The following is a 22,715-nucleotide window of genomic DNA, read 5'->3' on the forward strand; positions in this document are numbered from 1 at the left end:
ATAAATTCATCATAAAATGTCACTTCTCCAGTGTTTGTTTGAGAGTATATCTACATTTCTGTTCAGCTCTCCTGCTAGTTGACCCTGTTGGATTAACTATCCACTTGAGGGAATTCATAAAAAATGCCCAAGGCTATCAAAATCACCTAGATTATCATTGTCAGTAAAGTAAATAGCAAATGAAAACCCTGTTTTGTTTAGGAATGTGAATTGGAAAAACCCTTCAAACAGAAGAAGCACCTCAATTTCAGTTGTTTTCACAATGACTTTGAAGATTGACTTGAAACTGGTATACACTGAAAAAATGATTCATTGGATTTATGAAAGTTTGGTAAGTGGTTGCAATTTGTTTGGGCTGAATTTAAACATACAAGTTAAATTGAGTAATATTCAGCCTAATTTGTTTGTTTAAATTTAGCCCAAATAAATAGTTTGCTACCACTTACCTTACAAAAATGTAGTAAACTCAACGAATAACTATTTTCAATGTATGAAGATTCTGAGTAAATGCAGAGGCACTTACTGTTTGGCGGCTTTGTCACGATCATCAAGGAAGAACAGGGCGGTGGCCAGGAAGAACATCCCCCCCAGAACGATGACAAAGGGGCAGAGCATGAGGGCATATCCCAAACTCAGGAACTGCCATATCTCTGACGTAGCGTAGCTCTCCTGCAGCGAGTCTGATATCTGCAGGAACGCACAGATACACAAACAAAGGAGAACTCATTAGCAAACAAAAGAAAAGTCTGCCAAGACTCATCAGCAATGTTAATATAATAATTAACTTCCTAATATTGTCCTCCAGGGCTGAGCTGCGTCAATCAGTTACTGGTTCATTCTGGTGTGTTAATATTGTCTTAAGTTACTGGTGCCTGTTAAATAGTAAGTCAATAAATCTATGGGAAGACAATAAACATTAATTAAACTATTGATTCACTTAAGAAGTCTTTCAGTTTGCATATGTTTCAATTTAACATTATCTGATTCAATTATATGCTGTTTTTTCCCTCAGGATTCGCTCGGTCAATAGTCAAGGACTGGTTTTTGTTGTTAAAGAGCTCATGACATGTTTCCGATACAATATTAGTAATGAAGACTTCCATATTAGGGAGACTTTGCTTGAGCAAAAATAGCACAAAAATATAGAGCAGGTTGAATCAGCAGTACATTTATTCATTTTCCTGGAAGATTATTTTTGAAATACATCTGCTAAAAATGTCAGTGTTTAGGAAATACCAATTTTATGAGATCTATTTGATAAAGGACCACCACGATAAAGAAAGCCAGTCGTATAGTTTAGTTATTGTGTTTGTCTTTACATTTTAAGGGAGTGACATTTTTCCAGTGGGATTTGTCTCACACACACACACACACACACACACACACACACACACACACACACACACACACACACACACACACACACACACACACACACACCTATATAAATAGGAAAGTGTGTCCTATGAAGTCTTTATGTATACAATATCAAAATGTAAGGACATGTCTGGGATGCTTTAATAGCAAAGGTAACAAAACTTAATATATAACTTTAAGGGCAAAGTTTGCAATGCCTTAGCAGACCTCTAAACAGAAAACAACAAATGCTTCAAGTGCTAAGATGCTAAACTCTTCTGTTATAGCTATTTTATGTATTATATTATTACAAAATAATGCATATTTTGAAGTAAAGACACTGACAGCAGAATTCAAATAATGTTTAACAGCACTAATAATGTACTTTGAGTCTATCTGACTCACTTAGTATGGCTAATCCGTTAGCATCAGCACTAGCATGCATGTCCCATGGGTCGGTTTGGAATGCTGACACTAAAAAGTGCTTGAGTCGGTGCTGACAGTGTGGTCTGTGGGTGTTTAAGTGTGTCTACCTACAAAATTGTGCCCAGAAGTGAGATAAATTTGAAGGTTATAGTATTTATAGCTAGCTATTTATACAAAGAAGTAAGTGGAATATCACCATTTTGATAGCTAAACATAATGCGTTGTGTGTCATCCTGGCATTCATTACATTAGGGCGACCTAATTTTTTAACTCGTATAATTAATTATACAAAATGTTTTCTGACTTGATTTTCTACCCAAAAATCCTTTAAAAATGTTAAAACGCTGAAAAGCTACTGTTGGTACAATATAAAAATCATGATGTCTATGGAAAGTCCTCACAAATCATGGAAACCAAATGTGTAGGTGTATTCTCATACAGACCACACACCTGTATTAAAGGGTGTATATCTCACTCTTTATGATCTTAAACAGTAATGTTGAACTATTTCCACAGATAAAAATAGGGCTGAGGCTGAACATTTCTAGTGCGTGCCTAATGGGATTTTTCACAAAAAAACGATGGTAGATTGCGTCTGATAGCCTATTTTTATAGATAATTACACCACCCACTACGCCTAAGGGTGTGGATCTGCTCAGGTACTATAAATGTTTTCACATCAGTTAAGAGTGTAATGGAGCATTACCAGGCATTTAGGATATGTTATTCATTCACAGGTCTAGTGCACACATTGTTTTACTTTTTTTTAGAAGAAAGTGTTGTCTGCCTGCCACATGTTCATAAACTCAGTCTTCAGCTATTAAAATGTCACCGCTCATGGAACGACGATGTGTAATGTCTGGAAAAGCAATATTGTCACTATCCTGTGTCAAAATTTCTGTGGTTTCCTCTAAAAAGCTGTTGTTGTTTTTATTTTTCAGAGCTGGCGGATATTTTTTTGTGCGACTGAAGTACGTCAAAGCCATCATCACACCAGCCTGTCAGACCTCCGGAGTGAAATTATCAAGTAACTGTTGATGCATGACTTGTCCCAGCATTCCTGGATTTGACAAGCCAGATTGCCCACACACTTCCTCTGAAGGTGTATGCAGTCACTATCTTAGAGGTAAATGAGAAGATTATTGCATTCCCAGACAGCGACTGAGTCATGTGAACTAACCGCATATGAAATATCACAAAACGCAACATATGGCAGTGGTGAAAACCACACTGCCCAGCTGTCTGTCCACAGGTAGGGTGTTTTGAGCAGATGGAATGTGATGGGTTGCTAACACTGAGACTCGAGTGAACTTGACCTCTGCTCTTTGAGAAAGGGCCATTCCTGACATTTTTTGTCAAGTGAAATTCTTGTATTTTAGGCCTGTAGCCTGCCTGGTGTAAGGGTGGTTCTTTTTTTCTCGAAAAGTGGACCTTTTTGCAGTTTTTCGCCTTAAGAGATTTAAATGCTGCATTCAATGACATTTTAAGCACTATTTTAGCTGGATTAGCTAGTGGAATGGTCATCACCTAATCTGTTAAAGTTTTAGTTTAAAAACTGTAGCCTATTGTCATGTATTAGGCAAATAACAAACTGACCAGCACATTCAACTTTCCTCAGTCAGAATATGGGCATTTGAATAATAAAAAATAACAATATAACAATATAACAATTATAAAGAGCTTCATGGTTTGTCTAGCCTCTCTTGTAAAATGTACGTTTGATTGAAAATTCATGGATAACAACAATAGCCAAATTAGTATTGAAATTCATTTCAATTTTTGGTGCTTCACATCTTTTTATCTGTCATTTTTGTTTCAAGAATAAGGTCAAAGATTTAGAATAAAAGTTACTTGTAAAATGTTTTCTCTATTTAAAAGCATAACATTAGTGAAATATGACTTTATTTACATCCGATTTTATGTTTTCTTGCACAGCTGAATGTTGAATTCATGAAAAATTATAGTTTGCATTAGACAGAACTGATTAGCTGAAGTCACACTGATGTGATGGTCAACAGAGGATTCCGCTCTGCCTTTTTCAATGGGTTATTTTCACAGTTTATGATGGTGTAGCAGTTAAATGGAACAAAGGACCTCATGTATGGGACAAATTCTGGACCTGTGTCATTGAGGAGGGAGTCTTTCAATTGACCGGGACACCCCAGGCTACGGGCTTACATTTCTAGAGAAAATTCAGCTTTTTTCATTTTGAACCAGATGTCTTTTTAGCATTTGTGTTAATATAATTGTACAGCAAACCACTAGAAACAGCAGGATTGTTGCATGTATTCCTATAGATATTTCTGTCATGAACACTCTCAGGATTTAGGATGGTAATAAAATATTTATCGCGCAATGTTGATGTATTTGGTCTTGGCGGTATAGATCTGCTACGCTGCTGCTTTGATTATTATGGCAGAGCAAGTACTGAGACCTGCTACTGCCAGTATGTACACACGACACAGACATGCCATCTGAGAATATAACACGCTGCTGCTGCATAAACAATATATATGTAACCCCCATAGCAGATCCAACACAGGTGGAGCTGGGGTGGAGTAGGGTCTCCGAAAACATGCTGCAGCCTAACAACGTAAAACACTGCGGCGCTTTTAAACTGATAAGGAGCAAGCTCATTGGCTGCCAAGGTGGCAGCAACCAATCTCCTGCGCCATGTAGTTAATGATACAGGAGGAGATTAGGTGACCTGATTATTAGCCTGAGTGCGCATGGTTTCATGGAAGAAATTTTACTTATTTAAATTGCAAAGACTTTCATAAAATGTGAAGTAAAACACATAAATATATAGATTGGTTTAATAAAAAAGGTATTTATACATTTATTCAGCTAGGATGCATTGATTCAAAATCAATGTAAAGACAGTTAATATGTTGTAGAAGACTTTTATTTTAATTGTTTTGAAGTTGAAGTTGTTTGTCAAATTTTTTTTTTGAAAAAAGTAAAAATATTAAGTACTATTCAGCATCAGCAGGCTTTCAGCTAAAAAATTCAGCTTTGCCACCACATGAATAAATTACATTTTGAAATATAACGTAATAAAAAAAATTCTTTCTGTCAGCTTTGGTTTAGAGAGTATAACTCACAACATAAGCATCTTAGTCTAACAGAATAGGTCAGATTTAATGTCAAACCATTAAATCATTAACTGTGCTAGGCAGGTGGGTTAAATACCAAATGACGGAGAGGTAAAAATATTGTATAAACAATATTCAGGCAGATTAGATACACTTCTTACCTCCTGCTGTTCACTTATGGCACACTCAAGCTGAATACCGAAGTGTATATGTGAGACAGATAAAGAGCAAACACTCTGCAAGAGCACTTTTGTTGTAAGAGGCTGAATGTGATAATAGAATAGGTGAACAAATGGTCTGAACCCCTGAACCTGTCAAAATCACGCACAGAGGTTACTCTTCAGCTTGGATCAACTCCAGTGACTCCTGTTCGGAATGCCAGGAATGTCTACAGGGGTCGGAAGTCTAGGAACCACAGTGTTCTTTTTCCGCAGTTAAGAAGAATGATGAATTTATGCTGCACTGTGATCGGTTTGCCTTTGTTTTCTTAACATGCACAGGAGTGTACATCGGAAAGGGAAAGCATAGCCAGGGTCAGCGTACAAAATCACAGAGCACAATGTCACACGGCACAAGGCGGCGGTGCTTATTGTTGCACAGAAGTGTTTAAGAGACCGAAGGGAACACTTGCGGATGAATTCAGCCTTGAATGAGCTGGCGACTTGAATACAAAAACTAAATCATGTCTCCTGAGCAAAGGTATTTCTGGAAAGACAAGCAGATCTGGAGGAGCGGGAAACCTACAGAGGGCTTTTGTGTAATTATGCTATTGTGAACTCAAGAATACATGTGTTTTGTGTAGCTCTGAGACTTTTAGAAGCGATAGATCATAAAGGTTCTTAATTTGCATTGATGATTCCATGAAAAAGGGTGGCATGGAGGCTTGGTGGTTAGCACTGCCACCTCCCAGCGTGAAGGTCACTGGTTCAAGTCCCAACTGGGCCAGTTGGCGTTTCTGTTCAGAGTTTGCATGTTCTCTCCGTGTTTGTGTGGGTTTCCTCCGGGTGCTCCGGTTTCCCCCACAATCCAGAGTCAGAATTGAATGAACTAAATTGGCCGTAGTGAATGAGTGTGTGTGTGTGTGTGTGTGTGTGTGTGTGTGTGAATGTGAGAGTATATGGGTGTTTCCAAGTACTGGGTTGAGGCTAGAAGGGCATGCACTGTGTAAAACATATGATGGAATAGTTGGCGAATCATTCCGCTGTGGTGACCTCTGAAATATAGAGACTAAGCCAAATGAATGAATGATTCCATGAAAGACCCTTAACACCTATGGAAACCTTTCATTTAACATAAGGTTGTTCAAAATGAAAAATGTTTAGGTCACACTTTATTATAAGGTGTCTTTGTTACTATGTAATTATTCATTTAGCTGCTGAGTAATGTACTTATTGAACGGTAAAGGTTAGAATGCAGGTTAGGTTTAGGGTTATTTGCGTGTAATTATGTATAATAAATAGTAATTACTATAGTAAATACACAAAACATGTGTAACAAAAACACTTCAAAATAACGTGTTAAAATTTTTGTATAAATTTTATTTAGTTAAACCGAAATTTTAGTTTTTAGATGATGAAAAATGATGTTTGCAAAAAGAAAACAAGGGTTCTTTGAGAAACAAACATGGTTTTCTGGCATCACTGCTAAAAAAACATTTGGAACCCATTTTTAAGAGTGTAAAGAGTCAAGTCAGAAGAAACCTTTCATTTAAAAGAGTCCTCTTGTATTATTGGAAATGCTGTTAGTTTCCTTTGTGCAAAATGAACCCTTTGAACTTTGTTTTGACTTCCATTAGTTGACCAAACCTTACAGACCTACAAATCACCCTATAATTTGCACTTAAGACATTCTTACCAGGCCAATGAGGTACGGACTCCCAGCATCCCCTAGTAAGTGCGAGGTGAAGCCCTGGAAGGCAACAGCAGTGGCTCTTCTAGTGGGTATGACAACATACTGGAGAGAGACAAAGGAACACAGCAATGAGAATTTCAGATGAAATCTTAACTGGAAAACAAATGCAGTATGAGTGCTTACTTAAGCTGACGCTGTCAGAGTGCTTTACACTGACTGAGGCTGACTAGGGTTTAAGTATGCAGCAAGACCTCGGCTGACATCTTTTCTTGCTAAATCATTCACCCTGCCTTACATGCACTCTCTGTTTACTGCTCGCTTGTTCTCTCAGCACAAAATTACATTCAAACTGAAAATGCTATTTGGTTTTATTTTCCGTGAGTGGCATTTCCATTAAGCATAATCGAAGGCAGCAATTTTGTCTTGGGCCCCACCCAGGCTATGCCAAACCTCGTAGTCATGCATCCCACCGTTCAAAATAAGAAACTAGCCCAAGAAGATGACCACTTTTGTTACAGTTAAAGGCTTTAAAAGTTTCCACTCGACCCAGCAGATAAATACAGGCTTTCAATACAAACCATTAAAATGTCCGCTGTAATGGCCCAGTTCAAAAAGAGCAGCGTCTCTCCAATGAAAATGCAGATCTGTGAAAAAACACAAGAGGAAATAGACATAAAATAATAATACCTGTAGTTTAATACAACATATATGCATACACATGTTGGTTTTGGTGGTTTATGAGGAGATTTGTGGCATTAAATGCTGTAAAATGATTAATATATGGCCTTACCCTACCACTAAACCCATCCCTCAGAGAAAACCTGTGGCAAATTTTGCATGCAAAATAAAATGTATAATTTTTAGCCTTTTTTAAAATTGCAAAGAAACAAGACATGTCCTCATAAACCACATCGACAATGTAATGCTAGGTCATACCCATGTCATTATACAAATTTGTGTCCTTAGGGTTTGTATTTGAGTAGGGTTTGCAGTCGGTCAAAGACCAAATGAATCCAGCTCATCTACTAAATCAAACAAACCCCAATGAATGTTGTGGGATATGAAAACATGTCATTATACTGTGGCTGTATTATATGTCATTGTTGACTTGAGGGCAACACAACAGTATCCTGCTCCAAAACTCTTTAAAAGAGACAAAGTGGTTGGAATTAAACTAGAGTGGAGCTTAATGTCTGGCGGCTGAAAAACGTGTTACGTTTAACAAGTTATTTTAACAGGCTCACACAATCCCACGAGAACAGACTAACTGGCTTCGGCATTCCCACACAAATGAACTGATATCCCGAAGTGTCTGGTCTGGATTTTCAAGGTGCTTATGGCCGATTGAGACACAAGTATTCGATATGGCCACTAATCTTAGTGACTTGACAGAATGTGGATGGTCTGTCCTGCCGCTGACAGCAGCTGCTGGGGTCAAACCAGATGAGACAGTGTGTTTGGAGATCTTTGGGTGCAGGGGAATTCGATCGTTCAAGTGGTTGTTCTGACAGGGTTTTGAGAGATATGTTGACCAGGGCTGACAGAGGAATGAGCACAGTGTTTAAAAATGAGGTGGATGTTTTAGTATCAGCTTCCATTTACTTGCTGATGTTACAGAATATCTGAATGGAAGATGAGGAAATGAAAGCATGAAAGTGGGTGCGTTTTTGTTTGAAACTCTGTCCTGAAAGTGACTTGCAGCTCAGACGGCGTGACGGATGGGCTAAAACTGTAAAGCCCTTCAGGAGTGTGAATTGTGATCAGGCATCATGCAGACGAGACAGCAGCTGTCCCTGCTGGAACAGACCCTGACAGAGCTCCAGCACACTGTCACATTCTCGCACTGCACATCTGTCACGATCACATTTTCTCACTCCAAATATTTTCCCTCCTTAAAGTTTTGGATTCCTTGTTTTTCGTGTGCTCCATTTGGATGTAATTACAGCAACCGTTTGGCAGGTGATTGAAATGGAGCTTATGTCTTTAGTTGGGAACTGGCCTGGGTATATTTCTTAAACCAAAAATGCCACTGTATTTTTCAAAATATGGTAATAAGGCACTGTGGTCAATATTATGTGTCATTCATTTCTGAAAATACCCTAAATTAGACCGTTTACATTAAAATCTGTTCAATATATAAATTCAATCTAATTTAATTAATAATCTATAAAATCTATTAGTTCTCAAAAACCAATTTGTGCTGTGCTGAGAGTAAAGCTGCGGTCACATAAGAGTTTGAGCATGCAATATTCTGGCGTGCAGCGCTGCAAAACACGCTTATTAGACATTTTAAAAAGCAAGTGATTGCTCCAAGTTTTAAATTTCTGTCCAGAGATGTCATGTTTTGATCCTCGATTGGTCTCACACAGTCTAGTGATGCGATCACCAAGCTTGAACTTTGCACTGCAGCAACCTGCGAAATTTGATGCATGACCCTGTGTTTCCGGTCTGACGCATTCGCGTGCGTATGAATTGAAGTCTATGGGGAAAGAGTCAAGTGTGACCGCAGCTTCAGACTTTGCAAAATATTATTTTTCCCAACTTAATTGATTTATTTTCTATTTAATATTTTTTTTAACCTTTGAAAAAAATTATTAACAAAAGTAAAAAAGGACAGAAGGAGAATAAAATAGAAATTAAAACAAAGAACAAAGCTGTTGTCATATGGGTAACAAAATCCAGTCATAATAAATTTGATGCACATTATCACATATTGTTTCAAATGACATACTCTGACCATTTTTTAAAATTAAATCTTAGGTTAAAAGTCAGTCTCTCTATACAGTGCATTTCCTTTACAATTCCTATTCATTAAAACCATTTTCGACTTATAACTTTTTTTGTCAATAGTTGGAATATTTCTGGTATTCTCCCAATGTATAATGTAATAAATGAGTAGTCCAATTCTTCTCCAGTTTTTTTTTTTATATCATTCACTATTTCATACCAAAAGGTCTGTATTTTGGGCAAGCCCAAAAACATGAAAATGGTTAGCCATTGAGGTTCCACATTGTCTCCAACAAGAGCCCAAACTTTCAATACCTGTATGCAATGCAGACAGTTTAGGAGTTATGAAGAACCTCATTAAAAACTCTCCAAGCTCTCGAGTTTATGGTTTTTGCATGTGAGACACACATACAGTATCTGTGACTGTCCTGTCTTCCTCTGTTATTTATTAGTTTGAGTCTCACATTTTTGTTTTATGTAATTTGCAATTTAATTTAAATGTATTAATACTAAATATATCTAAATTCTTAAATATGAAAAGATATATAACAACTTTTGGGGATCAGTAGGGTAAAGTAAAAACAACACGGCATGGCAATGTGTAAACTTTTTAATTTATTGAATAATTCAGACGATCTCATTCATACAGTTATAGTATGATTTCCTTATCCCCAACGAAGGTTGGGTTTAAGCTCGGTGTTGGGTGCCTACCTACTTTTTAAAATCATACATTTTCGTACAACTGAACTTACAAATGAGCCACTTAACTGACAAAACATAAAGTAATTATGTGTCCTAGTGATAACAGGCTGGTAAAAACAGTAACATTGTGAACAATTTCTGTTTACTACTTAACATATTTAAAAATGTACTTACTAACTGTAAAGAATATTATTATTAAAAGTATTAATAGTAGAAATGATATTTAGATTTTTCAAATCATGATACATTTGTCAGGATTTGTCGAGGAGTATATAAATATAAATGACTTAAATGAGCATAAATCTTTGTATTGACATTCTGAATGTCTCTACTGTCACTATTGATCATACTGTACATGCTAAATTAAAGTCTTTTTTTGTAAATCTCAAAACTTTAAAAGCAGTAAATTAAGGTACTTATTGTTATTTTTGTCTCATTTTGCAGATCAAAATCCAGCCCAGTATTAGTGCACGAGATGCCAACTGGACACCTAAGCAGCCAGGACTACCCACAGGTCAGACCTTCTGCTTTACACACCTTTTCAAAGTCAGCAATTCTTTTTACAAAAGGCAAAAATGTGTTGGTTAAGTTGAAAACCAGCCACAATAGTTTCACACTAAAGATAAGGTAACAAACATTGAGCAAGTTTCTCAAACATAACACCAGACTGATGGCATTATCACAGTGTACTTGGCTCTTTTGTCCATAAGAAAGACAAACAGTCCCTAAAAATACTTTCTCATCAGACTTCTCATCAAAAACACTTGCAAGATTCCCACTCTGGTTTGGCCCTCCAGGGAACATGTAGCATTTTGTTCCGACCTAATTGTTTTTTTGTTGTTGGAAGAACGAGTGTGACCTGGTAGATGTTTTTTTCTTATACAGCATAACTTTTCTCTATTAGTGACTCACAAATGCCACAGTCCATTGTTTCTCAGCAGTAACTGTGAAAGTTGCTCCTTTTTCCTGCTTTACATGGCAATTAAACAAGTACGCAGCGCCTGTCGCTCTCATTCTTTTAGTGTTGGGTTTGGATCCGACAATCCTGCCAAGCAACTATGGCTGTTAAATCCACTGAATGCAACAGACTTTTTATCGTTTAAAGTCTTTAACTCTGGATAGAAGTGACCTTATTTGACTTTTAGTGAATGGTAATAATAGGTTAGTTAGAAAGAAGCTCCATAGAGATAGGCTGATGCTTAATGTTCAGAAGGCTTTCAGGAGAGAATGCTTGAGTCTGCACCTCAATTCCAATGCAACCAATATAATGACAGCTGTTTTATTCCTAATTTATGGAGCAAAATTGGAGAGCACTTAACAATTCTTTGTCTCAGGATTTACTATTTAGGAGGTTTGAGTTAAGAATGTTAAGATTTGTTTATTACATAAAGGACTTCAAAAGTTTATTTTGAAATTAAAATATTGTTGTTTAGAAGTTTTTTTTTTTTTTTTGGTTACAGAAAGAATCATTTTTTAAGCAAATGTTGAATTTTCATTATTATTATTTTATTATTGCAGATTTTAGCAGGGTTGAAACTAATCTGAAAAATCCATACAGATTATACAAACTGTCAAATCAAAACAAGCAAAAAACAAAACAAAGAAAAGGTAAAAATAGTTAATAAATGATGATAAATAAATAATAATGAAAAGAAAATAACAAGGAATATGACATAAAATGAAGAATTATATTACTATCAGCAAGGAATATGAAATAAACACAAAGGATATTAAATAAAATTAATAATTAAAACAGAATGGTGTGCCAAATATTGCTTTTTAAATCTTCCAAAGTTAAAACATTGGTATTTTGTTGTTTGAAGATAATATAATGTGGTTTAAAAAATAAGCTAAACATTTATTTAAAAAATCACATGGTCTGTACATTTTTTTTCGTAGCTGTATAGATAAATAATATAATTTTATTGATTGATTTATTTATTTATTTATTGTAATAAGCTGAATGCAAACACAAAATATATCCACTTACATAAGCTCCAACTATGCTCTTCTTGGCCACAACAAAGATGAGGCAGATGAAGATGGCAGAACCCAGCATGCTGACCGCACACACCAGCGGGTCGGCACGCTCCGTCTTCTGACGGCAAAGTCGTGTGGTCACAGCACCGATCACCACTCCCAGCAGCCCCGTCACACATGTGATGGCTCCAAATATTAAACTGGACATAGCAGAGAGGTAGTCTTTGTCAAACTTATAATGTTTGTTATGAACATCAGTTTTCAAGCGGAGTGTGTGCGTGTGTGTTCTGACCTGTCTCTGCTGCTGCAGGGTTGATATGTGCAGCTCTCTGCTGACTTTTGCACCACCTGAGCTCTGACCAGGTACTGTGGGATCCAGATCCCAAATGCCCCCGTGGCAAACGACACAGCAGCCGATGCCAGAGATGAAAATACATAACTACGACTGGAAACACAAAGAAAAATTATCAATATGAATTTATCTCGTTTTTTTTTGCAGTTTGGCAACAACAAAGATAGTGGTGTAAAATAAAGTCTAAAAATATAAATCCACTTTTAATGTTATTATACAAATACATGTTATTATTACAGTGCTCCTTAGCTATGAGGCGGTTCACCTTTTGTGTTCTCACAGAATTTTTTTTGTGCAATTTGACATGTTTTTTTTTTTTGTACAGCACATTGTGTTGTGTCCTGACTGGTTGTAGACTATTGTCGATCAATCTCCTCCATGCCGTGTCTCCTGTACAGTACAGAATGTGTTCATCTTGCCAAATTTACATAAATCTTCGATCACTAGCAGTGTGACTCTGAGTGCTGTACTGTATCTTTGCAAGTTTTATCCCCCAACAAACCCCATAATGTCGGCGAAACTTTCTGCACCGTCAAAGGCACCCACGGTAGCACCCAAAAGGCAGAGGAAGATGCTAGTCATCGCAAAAAAAGTTGGACTTCTGGACATGCTAAAAAGGTAGAAGTTATGTGGCTGAAGGGTGTCATTATGAAATAAATTTATAGTTTCGTACATATTCGGTTTTACAGCCTTAAAACATCTAGAATAATTGTAAAAAATAAAGCGGACTGCTTCGCGGATTTTGCCTATTGCAGGTTATTTTTAGAACGTAACTCCTGAGAATAATGAGGGACCAGTGTGTGCACTTCTGTCAAATTAAATACCTTAATATATACAGTATTTATATTTAAAATGTAATAGGAAAATAACAAAAAGCAGTTACAATTGTAATAACTTTAGTTGAATTACAAAATGTCACATCACGGAATAGTTCATAAACTGCTTGAAATTTTGTCAACTACTCAATTGCTGTTTTTAGGCACTGCTCAAGCTCTCAATAAGTTCAAGCGAAAGCAGAACTGTAAAAACTGTAGATGTTAAAGTCATAGTTCACCCAAAAATGTCAATTCTGTCATCACTACCCTTCGTCCACTTGTTCCAAATCTGTTTGAGCTTCTTTCGGCTGTTTAACACAAGAATGTTGTGGAAAAAACATTTATTGACTTCCACAGTAACTCTTATCTTATCTTATGGATGTCAATTTCAGATTTCTTCCGCAACATTTTTTTTTTTGAATATCTTGTTTTGGTCAGTATTTTTTGAGTGTGAGCAAATAATGAGGACATTTGTTTTTGGGTGAACTGAAGTTGAAATCAGAATTATTAAACCCCCTTTGATTTATTACTTTTTAAAGTATTTCACAAATGATGATTAACAGAGCAAGGAAATTTTCACAGTATGTCTAATAATATTTTTTTCTTCTAGAGAAAGTCTTTTTGGTTTTATTTCAGCTAGAATAAAAGAGTTTTTTGATTATAAAAAAACATTTTAAGGTCAATATTATTACCCCTTTAAGCTATATCTTTTCTCAATAGTCTACAGAACAAACCATCATTATACATTAACTTATATAATTAACCTAACTTGCCTAGTTAACCTAATGAACCTAGTTCAGCCTTTAAATGTCACTTTAAGCTGTATAGAAGTGTCTTGAAAAATATCTAGTCAAATATTATTTACTGTCATCATGGCAAAGATAAAAATAAATCAGATATTAGATTGGATTTATTAAAACTATTATGTTTAGAAATGTGTTGAAGAAATCTCTCCTTTAAACAGAAATTGGGGAAAAAATTAACAGGTGGGCTAATAATTAAGGGGGGCTAATAATTCTGACTTGAACTGTGTCCCTTTAAGAGGGGATCAATATTCTGATTGACTGATTGTTAAGTTTTTACATCTGGTACACTCCAGTCCAGAATATACTGTATTAGGTTCATTGGATTCTTAAAGTGATGTGTACAGAAAAAGAATAAACATGTAACATACTTTTTGGCGAGAGCTTTCATGTCACAGACCCAGGAAGTGCGTGTCTTTAATCGTCCACCAGGTTGGTCAGCGCTTCCTCTCTTCGGTTCTGAGACAAAGATGAGGATGAGCGTCCCAGCAGTCAGACCCAACATAGGAGAAACCTTAAGACGGGGAAGAAAAATAAAAATATGACACGTTTTAGAAAGAGTTTAGCCTTGAAAAATAATAACAGTTGTCTTGAGTAAGATCTCTGCTTTTTAAGAAATTTTTATTGAATACATCTTATGTTTACTTTTCTACACCATTGGTATTTTTTATTAAAAACATGTATAAATATGTTGTTATATTATAAATAATTTAATTAAACTCAATTGAATAGATAAATAAAACTAAACAAACAAATATAATTAAATAAAGTCAAATAAAATCTTTATAATCTTACCAAAGTTTTATTTTACACAGATTTAACGGGAGAATTCTTCCAGCTTTAGTACTGTAACTAGACTAAACACTTTTGCTTGTGTTACAGTGAGCCTGTGCCATTTGCTATAAACAAAATCCTCCGGGCTGAACAATAAGAAACCGTCTTGCATCCTGTTTGGTCTAGCGAGTTATTTGTCGAGTCCATAATTTAGTGATTAGCTTATGGTTTTGTGTGTTACAGAGGCGTTTTATTTGTATTTGCATGAGGGTGTGTAGTGTTGGCGGTGTACTGGACTGCCGTGTGAAGTGGACTCCATTAGGTGATGTTTCTTTTCTTCATCCTCTGCTTTTCTTTCTCACTTTTCTCCCTTGTGTGGGAGCAGCTGCAGTCCACCAGGCCATGAGCTATTATCTCTTTTATCATCCTTCCTGATGGCTACAGCTCAGCAGTGTGTGTGTGTGTGTGTGTGTGTGTGTGTGTGTGTGTGTGTGTGTGTGTGTGTGTGTGTGTGTGTGTGTGCATGTGTTAGTTGGTTTGCTCGCCCACATGGAAGCAGCATAAGCGCCTCCGTCGCTTGTGAAAGCCAAAGCAATTCTGTCTGTCAGATGCAATCCTCCTGGAGATCTTTTATAGCACATTAATGCAAAGCTCTGCACACAATTGTGAGTCTTATGGGTGTGTATATGCGTGCATGAAAAGATCTAGTACATCTGCACTGCAGAAAAAATAAAACGTTGGTGTAAATTTTGTCTTATATGACTTTTATACAACAAAAAGTCCTACAATGACTCATGTAGAGGTGAATATGTTTTATTGACTCTTAATGTGCCTGTTGGCTTTGATTTATGTTTTATGAATCACCAAGGATCATAGTTTCAGCTAATATCACTACGGGAAAATAGTCTTGGATATCCTTGCGATAAATTAACATCAAGTTTATTTTGTTGGAGGATAAACTAGCCTTTTAAAATACTTACATTGTTTTTCATACTGCTTAGTTTGTTAGTTTTTTATAATTAGTTTGACATCGTTACAAAATCTTTAAAATAATGCTGTTTTTAAGAAACTGAAAAAAGTGTTATAAAAAAGGGTAATAAGTGTAAAAAGTGTAATGATAATAATAATAATAATAATAATACCACCACCAATAATAATAATAATAATAATAATATTAACAACAATAACAACAAAAAAATAATAAAAACAACAACAATAATAGTAATAATAATAATAATAATTATTATTATTATTATTATTATTATAACAATAATATGAATAATAATATAACAACAATAATAATATTCGTAATAATAATATAATAACAATAATAATATTATGAATAATTATATAATATCAACAACAATAATGAAAACAACAACAATAATAATAATAATAATAATCTTTATTTTTTAAGCGCCTTTAAAAGTAGCATCTCAAGTGGGGTGTCAAAATGAATTGCTACTTCGGTGCACTGCAATGCAGACGCGGACAATTTGGTATTTGTTCAGTAATCGTTCCTAACCGGTTATTACGTACTGATGTCATTTATCTCATAAGTGCTATGTCACGTTATAATACTATGGCGAAGGAGGTGAGCGTAAGTAAATAAAACACAGAATCTCTGCACAGTTCACTGCATGTGTGTACTAGACAGTCATTTACTGACACTGAAGTTACAGCAGAAGCCCATGTTTCACTGCTATGGAGAAAATAAAAGTAAACTCCATTTCTAATATTTACATTTGTTTATTTGCTTTAAGTTCTCATGTTGTTCTGTGCATGTACTTGAGATTTGTTTGATGCAAAAAGAGTGTTTTCTTTGAGCAGGTAAAATTAAAGGTACAGTTCATATATCTGACTACGTGTATTAAAAGACAGTATTGTTTTACACATGCCTATAAGATGTATATACTGTAAAAATTATACATTTTAATACAAGAATTCTTGTAATTCAATTTGATATCTTGGTGCATTGACGATGTTTTCCACTGGAAAGCATAGTCAATGCACCGAGATATCGAAATTGAACCGAATCGATGACATGATAATCATAACCGAAGCAAACTGTGAGACCACTGTAGGTTCACATCTTTTATCTCAAGGCACTTTACAGACATAAAATGTGCAGCAGTAAAAGATACAATGATGAATGCAAACAAAATGTAATAAGAAAAAATAATTAAACATATAAAATAATAATAGTAATAGATCTAAAAATCCCATAAAAGTCAAATAAAATCAAATAAAAACTAAGAAAGTAAGTTTTAAGGATGATTTAAAAATACTCAGGGATTCTGCAATGTGAATATCAGAGGGTAAGAGTTCCACAATTTACAGCAGGTGCCAATGAAGAAAATAAGACTGAGAAAGACCAGTATCAGGCGAGCGTAAAGCATGTCTAGGAGTGTATGGGATTAAAAGCTCAGATAAATATTGTGGTGCTAGACAATTCAAGGCCTTTTACAAAAGCATGTGGGTTTTAAAATCAGTTCTATAACTGACAGGAAGCCAGTGCAGAGTTTACAAAATTGGGGTTATGTGCTCTCTTGCTCTGGTTCTAGTCCGAATTCTGCTGAGTTTTGTACTTATTGTAGCTTGTTCAGGGTAGAAATATCTCACAATATTACTAAACTTATTTTAGTTATTAATTTACTGTTTTGATTTAATAAATGTATCATACATATAAATATGTACAGATACAGTGTACAAGAATAAATTGGATAATTAATCCTTATAATAATTAAAGAATTTTGCCACTTAATATATGTGCTATTTTGTACACATACAGTATTAAGAGATATTACTGGAAAATAATACATTATTTAATACTACTACTACTACTATTACTACTACTACTACTACTACTAATAATAATAATTATTATTATTACTATTGTTATTATCATTATTTCTATTATAATTGGTATTATTATTATTATTATTATTATTATTATTATTATTATATATTTTTTTTAAATAATTACTTGCTAATTTCAGTACCATAAATCTGCCTAATGAACTAGATGAGAATATAAAGTAGCACTGCTTCCAACTGAAATGCTGCTGTTTCCTGCACCGTACTGTGATTCTGTGGACTGACTGTGTATCCTTGTGCACCATGGTGCTTTGATACAGAGCTGCAGTGTCTCACTAAAGCCTGGATTTAGCCTTGTTATCCCTCCATAACTAGAAAACCCTGCAGCCGTAAAACAGGTCTTTGCAGTGGCTGTCAGTTCTGAGTGTCACCAAAGGGGATCCCTCCCTTCCTCTCCGGTCCAGTTTCATATCAAAGCCTGCGTTGATCAGTCATCTTGAACTTTGACTCTGCCTCACATTCTTCCTCGTTTTGTATGGCGCTGCCCTTTCCTGATAATCTCAAACTAGTAGCTTCTTTCGTGGGATGCCAGAGAGCAAGTGTAATCAAAGAAAGAAAGATCAAGGTGCAATTTCTGCTGGCATTTTCACTCTATGACCCTAAGAAGATTGATATGGCTCTCAATAATTATTATATAATCCTTCAATCCCAAAAAACACACTCCCTCTTTGAGAACGGAAGGCGATCAAGTTCTTTAAGGCCTGCAAAACAAGCGGAAAGTGGCATGGAGTGTTTTTTCCCCTCTCAGGGCAGGATATGGCCGATACTGTGTCCCTTTTCATCTGTATGTTGTTTTTATACTGGTTTAAAGTGCTGGCGATGATTAATAGTCCCCCAAACCGTGAGCTTTGTCATCTCAAGGAATGTTTTACACCATCCAAGAGCTCAAGAAATAGCGCTTTACTACTGTTTGCAAAAGCAGTCCAACTAACTTGCTCCCAATAAAGCCAATTGTGTTCCCGAGGGTCATATAACTGTCATGGAGAGAGGGAGTTCTTGTAAGCTTGAGAGAGTTTAACACTCCTCTTAAAGTTTCCTTTTAGGCCTAAGAGTTTTAAAAGAGAGCCACACAATGTTGTTCAAGTTTATGACAATGCCTTGGTGGATTCTTCATGTGTTTTTTTCTAATTGGATAGCTATATGATCATGAAAAGGACAGGTGTAAATGGCTTCTGAAATGCATTCAAGATATGTAAAAAAAAAAAACGATTGCTTGAACCACCTCCAGTGTTGGGCAAGCTACTTGAAAAATGTAGTGAGCTAAGCTATTAGCTACTCTACTTAAAATGAAGCTTAATTACACTAAAAGCTACCCTCTGGGAAATGTAGCAAGCTAAGCTAAAAGCTACTTGGCAAAAGTAGCTTAGCTACATTTTAGCTATTTTTGCAATATTCATTTTTAAATCCAAGCAACTTAAATTCAAGTCAATCATATCTAAGTGATTGTCAGATTCTGTCTTCCATGTATGTTTGTTTTCGTCATGTGACCTTCCCCATGTGCTCATTTGTTCTAGTTCTCTCCATTAGTTTGTTCATCGCTTTCACCTGTGTCTCACCCCTGTATACAATCAGTTCAATCACTCTCTGTGTATTTATTGTCCCTGTGTGTCATTCAGTGTTCGTCTGGTATTCTGTCTCAGTTGATGTCTTTTTCCACCCTATGTCATTCCTGAGTCTCCATTGTCCTTCCACGTAAGTGTTTGTTAATAAATCTATGTATTTGATACTCCTGTGATTCTGTGCCTTCCTGAAGTAAACCCAGGCATTACAGTGATCAATAAAACTGTCAGTGAAACATTTGAGGCATAATTGTTCAGTTTAGTGATCTAATGCAATTAATATGCTGTACTAAACTAACAAATTCTAAAATATAACAGCAAAATCCAAAAATCCAACAAAATTAGATGTTACACATTTAAAATATTATAGTAATTTATAGTAAAAGGAAATATTAAGGAATAAGCATTATATTGTGCATTTACATATATACTTCATTAATGAATTACACTACATAATGTAGTATCATTAGAAACTATCATGAATTAATAGTAATTACCTTAGTCTGTACTACATCTTAACATGTACTTCTCGAGGTATAGTCAGAGGTATAATCCTGCTTCAGAAATAACTTTTCTCCCACAGTCATCTTTCTATCAAGCTAATTTTTTGTATTAGCCTAATTGGTTGGCGATGTCACCGACTAGAGTTAGAGGTAGGAGTAACGCACCAAAAAGTTTGTTGCCGACCACCGTAAAACAGGTAGAGGAAGAAATCGTCATTCTCGCCATCATATGGATCTACTTTTTTCGGCTAGACACCGGCCTCACAGCTCCATGAATGTTGGTGCCATCACTTAATGATCCGCGATCAGTAAATGTAGCTTGAGTGGACGCTACATTGCTACTTGACTTATGAAAAGCTGTTTGATTTAGAAAGCTACCGCCACGTTACTGAGAAATGTAGTTAAACTACTGCCCAGCACTGGCCACCTCTATGGAGATCCCAGTTTAGCGGCTCATTCACTGAAAAAATGCACAGTTCCAAACAATTTCTTCATGTTGTCTCAACAAAAATCAATTAAGTTAACTTAATTATTTTGACAAATCAAGTTGATTAAACACAAAACAACTAAGATATCCAACAAAAGCCCTCAAGAATTGTGTTGATTCAGCTCATTATCAATAAGTAGTTTAAACAAGCAGCAACTAGGTCTCCGCACAGGTCATGTGACCGAAAATAATCATTAGCCTGCATAAAGTATGAAATAATTTGTTTGCAGAAAAAGATATATAGCTTACATTTCTGAAGCAAAAATAAAATTGTGAAATAAAATTTGTTATATAAACTGAATCTGGCTCTTTAGTCGACGTAACCCAGTAAAATTTGCATATATTGTGGAATTTGAAGATCAGATTTATATCCATTTAGTGGAGACTCATTTATGTGGCCAAATATAAATGGAACTGTTTTCACAAATCGGATCAGAGAAAAAGGCATGAAGTGACCAGTTGTAAACAGCCCCTGTATAATGGAGTAATGAAGCCCACCTGTTAAGTTTCACCTGTTAAAGTTTAAACTGAACAAGTGAAGCATCTGGTTTTAAAACAGCTTAAATGAAGGACGAAAGATAGGAATCTAAAGAGGCCACGCACTTTCTCCAGTTGTTTTAGCTCTCACTTTCGTTGCCCAAAAACACCACATCCCTTCCTCTCACTCAATCATTTCAAAAATTACAAATTTTAGCCGTATTACAAAGTGCTCAGTTTGGCTCGTTTGGTTAGGGCGGCAAACCCTCAAGGCTAAGGAATAGCCTGCAACAAAAGGGCCTGTGTAAGTGAGCCCCCTCTTCTACTGGGTCTCGGTAATACAAAGACCACAGTGAGAACTGTGAGGACCTTGTTACTGCATTACTCACGGATAGCGTGTGTGAGCGGGACCCAAGAGAGCTGGAGGTAATGCTAAATTAATGCACTTAAGCTTGCCGGATTGTCAATGCCCATTGCAGTGGCTTGAAGGGGGCAGGAATGTTCTGTTGCTTTTTCAAGAGACAGGCTGAAAGTATTTTGGGATTCACCTGTCTGCCATGGGTTTTAGGGATATTTTTAAGCAGGACGAGAGGAAATGGCGTGTATTTGTGGAGGTTATTCATGCTTCCTTTAAAATATTGATGTAACACACAGAGACATTTCGGCAGCTCTTACCCTCAGTGCCCAGTACCAATGCCCTCCAGCATCTTTAGCAATTGATCCCAGGATGTAGCCCAGACCGCTGCGGAGAGAGAGCAAAACATGTTATTATACACAAGCAAACATATCATATTCAAAGCGTAAACATCTACACTCCAGATGGTTTTGGCTAGTTTAAGCCGGTATAGGCCAGGGCAGTTTTAGTGTTGAATTTGTATGTTTTATAGTTTATTGTTTACTTTAGAGACTTAAGGCAGTTTTTATGTGAAAAGCTAATTGGCAAGAGAACAAAATAAACCTGCAATAACATGAAGAAAAAAAAGTTTAAAAACATAGCTGCAAGCAGTGATGTCACTAGCAGAAAAAAAATGCACTGTGGGTACATGTGTTTAGTTTCATTCATCTGAATGTTATGATACTTGACCACTTTAATTACAATTGAAAACAGTCAAGGGCGGCAGAGTGGCTCAGTGGTTAGCACTGTCGCCTCACAGCAAGAAGGTTCGAGTCCTGGCTGGACCAGTTGGCATTTCTGTGTGGAGTTTAAACGTTCTTTGTTCGCGTGGGTTTCCTCTGGGTGCTCCGGTTTCACCCACAGTCCAAAGACATGCGCTATAGGTGATTTGGATTATATGAATTGGCTGTAAAGTATGAGTGTGTGTGGGTGTATGGGTGTTTCTCGGTACTGGGTTGCGGTTGAAAGGGCATCTGCTGCGTAAAACATATGCTGTAATAGTTGGCAGTTCATTTCGCTGTGGCAACCCCTGATAAATAAGGTACTAAGCCAAAGTCATGCTATAAAGATTAGTTCAGTCTCAAGACTTTGCATTTTACCTCATCTGTTCAGCAGTAGTTAAAGCACCACTGATTGACAGGTAAATGTATCCATTTCATACACTTCTCAAGTTTTGGGAAAGGAGGAAATTGTAAATTGCCCAGCCTTTCAGGCAACCTGCTGTCTGTGTTGCAAGACCCATACAAACACATTTTCAAAATATTTCATGTTAATCGCCAATGTTAAGGTGGATTAATACTTCTGCATCAAGCACACGTGTATGGTCCTGCGCAGCCTTTGAGTGGTTGCATAGCCTTTGCCGTGGCTAACGCCAACGCTGATGCGCACCTCTCAAAAAATGTAACTACATGTCGCAACATAGTGTAGCGCAAGATCTGTGATTGGTTAACTTGGTAGCACTGACGAGTGAGGGCGGTGGTGAAAGCTGCACAAACCCATTGCAATGAGTGTCGAGTCCCATGAAGGAGCTCCAGAT

General features: G+C 36.2%; 2 protein-coding genes across 6 annotated transcripts in view; one reads left to right on the plus strand and one right to left on the minus strand.

Annotated features, from left to right (window-relative positions):
• ube2g1a (ubiquitin-conjugating enzyme E2G 1a (UBC7 homolog, yeast)) overlaps positions 1 to 22,715 on the plus strand; it is a 215,238-nt gene that overhangs the window by 35,705 nt on the left and 156,818 nt on the right. For all 5 annotated transcript variants that reach the window (XM_073949894.1, XM_073949890.1, XM_073949892.1 and 2 more), the window contains 2 exons: positions 2,724 to 2,908; positions 10,602 to 10,671. The gene's annotated coding sequence lies outside the window, so the exon portion shown is untranslated. The remainder of the gene's footprint in view (positions 1 to 2,723; positions 2,909 to 10,601; positions 10,672 to 22,715) is intronic.
• Positions 1 to 22,715, minus strand: part of spns2 (SPNS lysolipid transporter 2, sphingosine-1-phosphate) — a 117,450-nt gene that overhangs the window by 9,217 nt on the left and 85,518 nt on the right. The window contains 7 exon segments of the mRNA NM_001083847.1: positions 524 to 687; positions 6,732 to 6,830; positions 7,307 to 7,372; positions 12,148 to 12,337; positions 12,430 to 12,582; positions 14,479 to 14,621; positions 21,460 to 21,526. Of these exon segments, the coding sequence (NP_001077316.1) occupies positions 524 to 687; positions 6,732 to 6,830; positions 7,307 to 7,372; positions 12,148 to 12,337; positions 12,430 to 12,582; positions 14,479 to 14,621; positions 21,460 to 21,526 (882 nt within the window).

Source organism: Danio rerio, chromosome 5 (assembly GCF_049306965.1).
Source record: "Danio rerio strain Tuebingen ecotype United States chromosome 5, GRCz12tu, whole genome shotgun sequence".
Taxonomy (NCBI): Eukaryota; Metazoa; Chordata; class Actinopteri; order Cypriniformes; family Danionidae; genus Danio; species Danio rerio.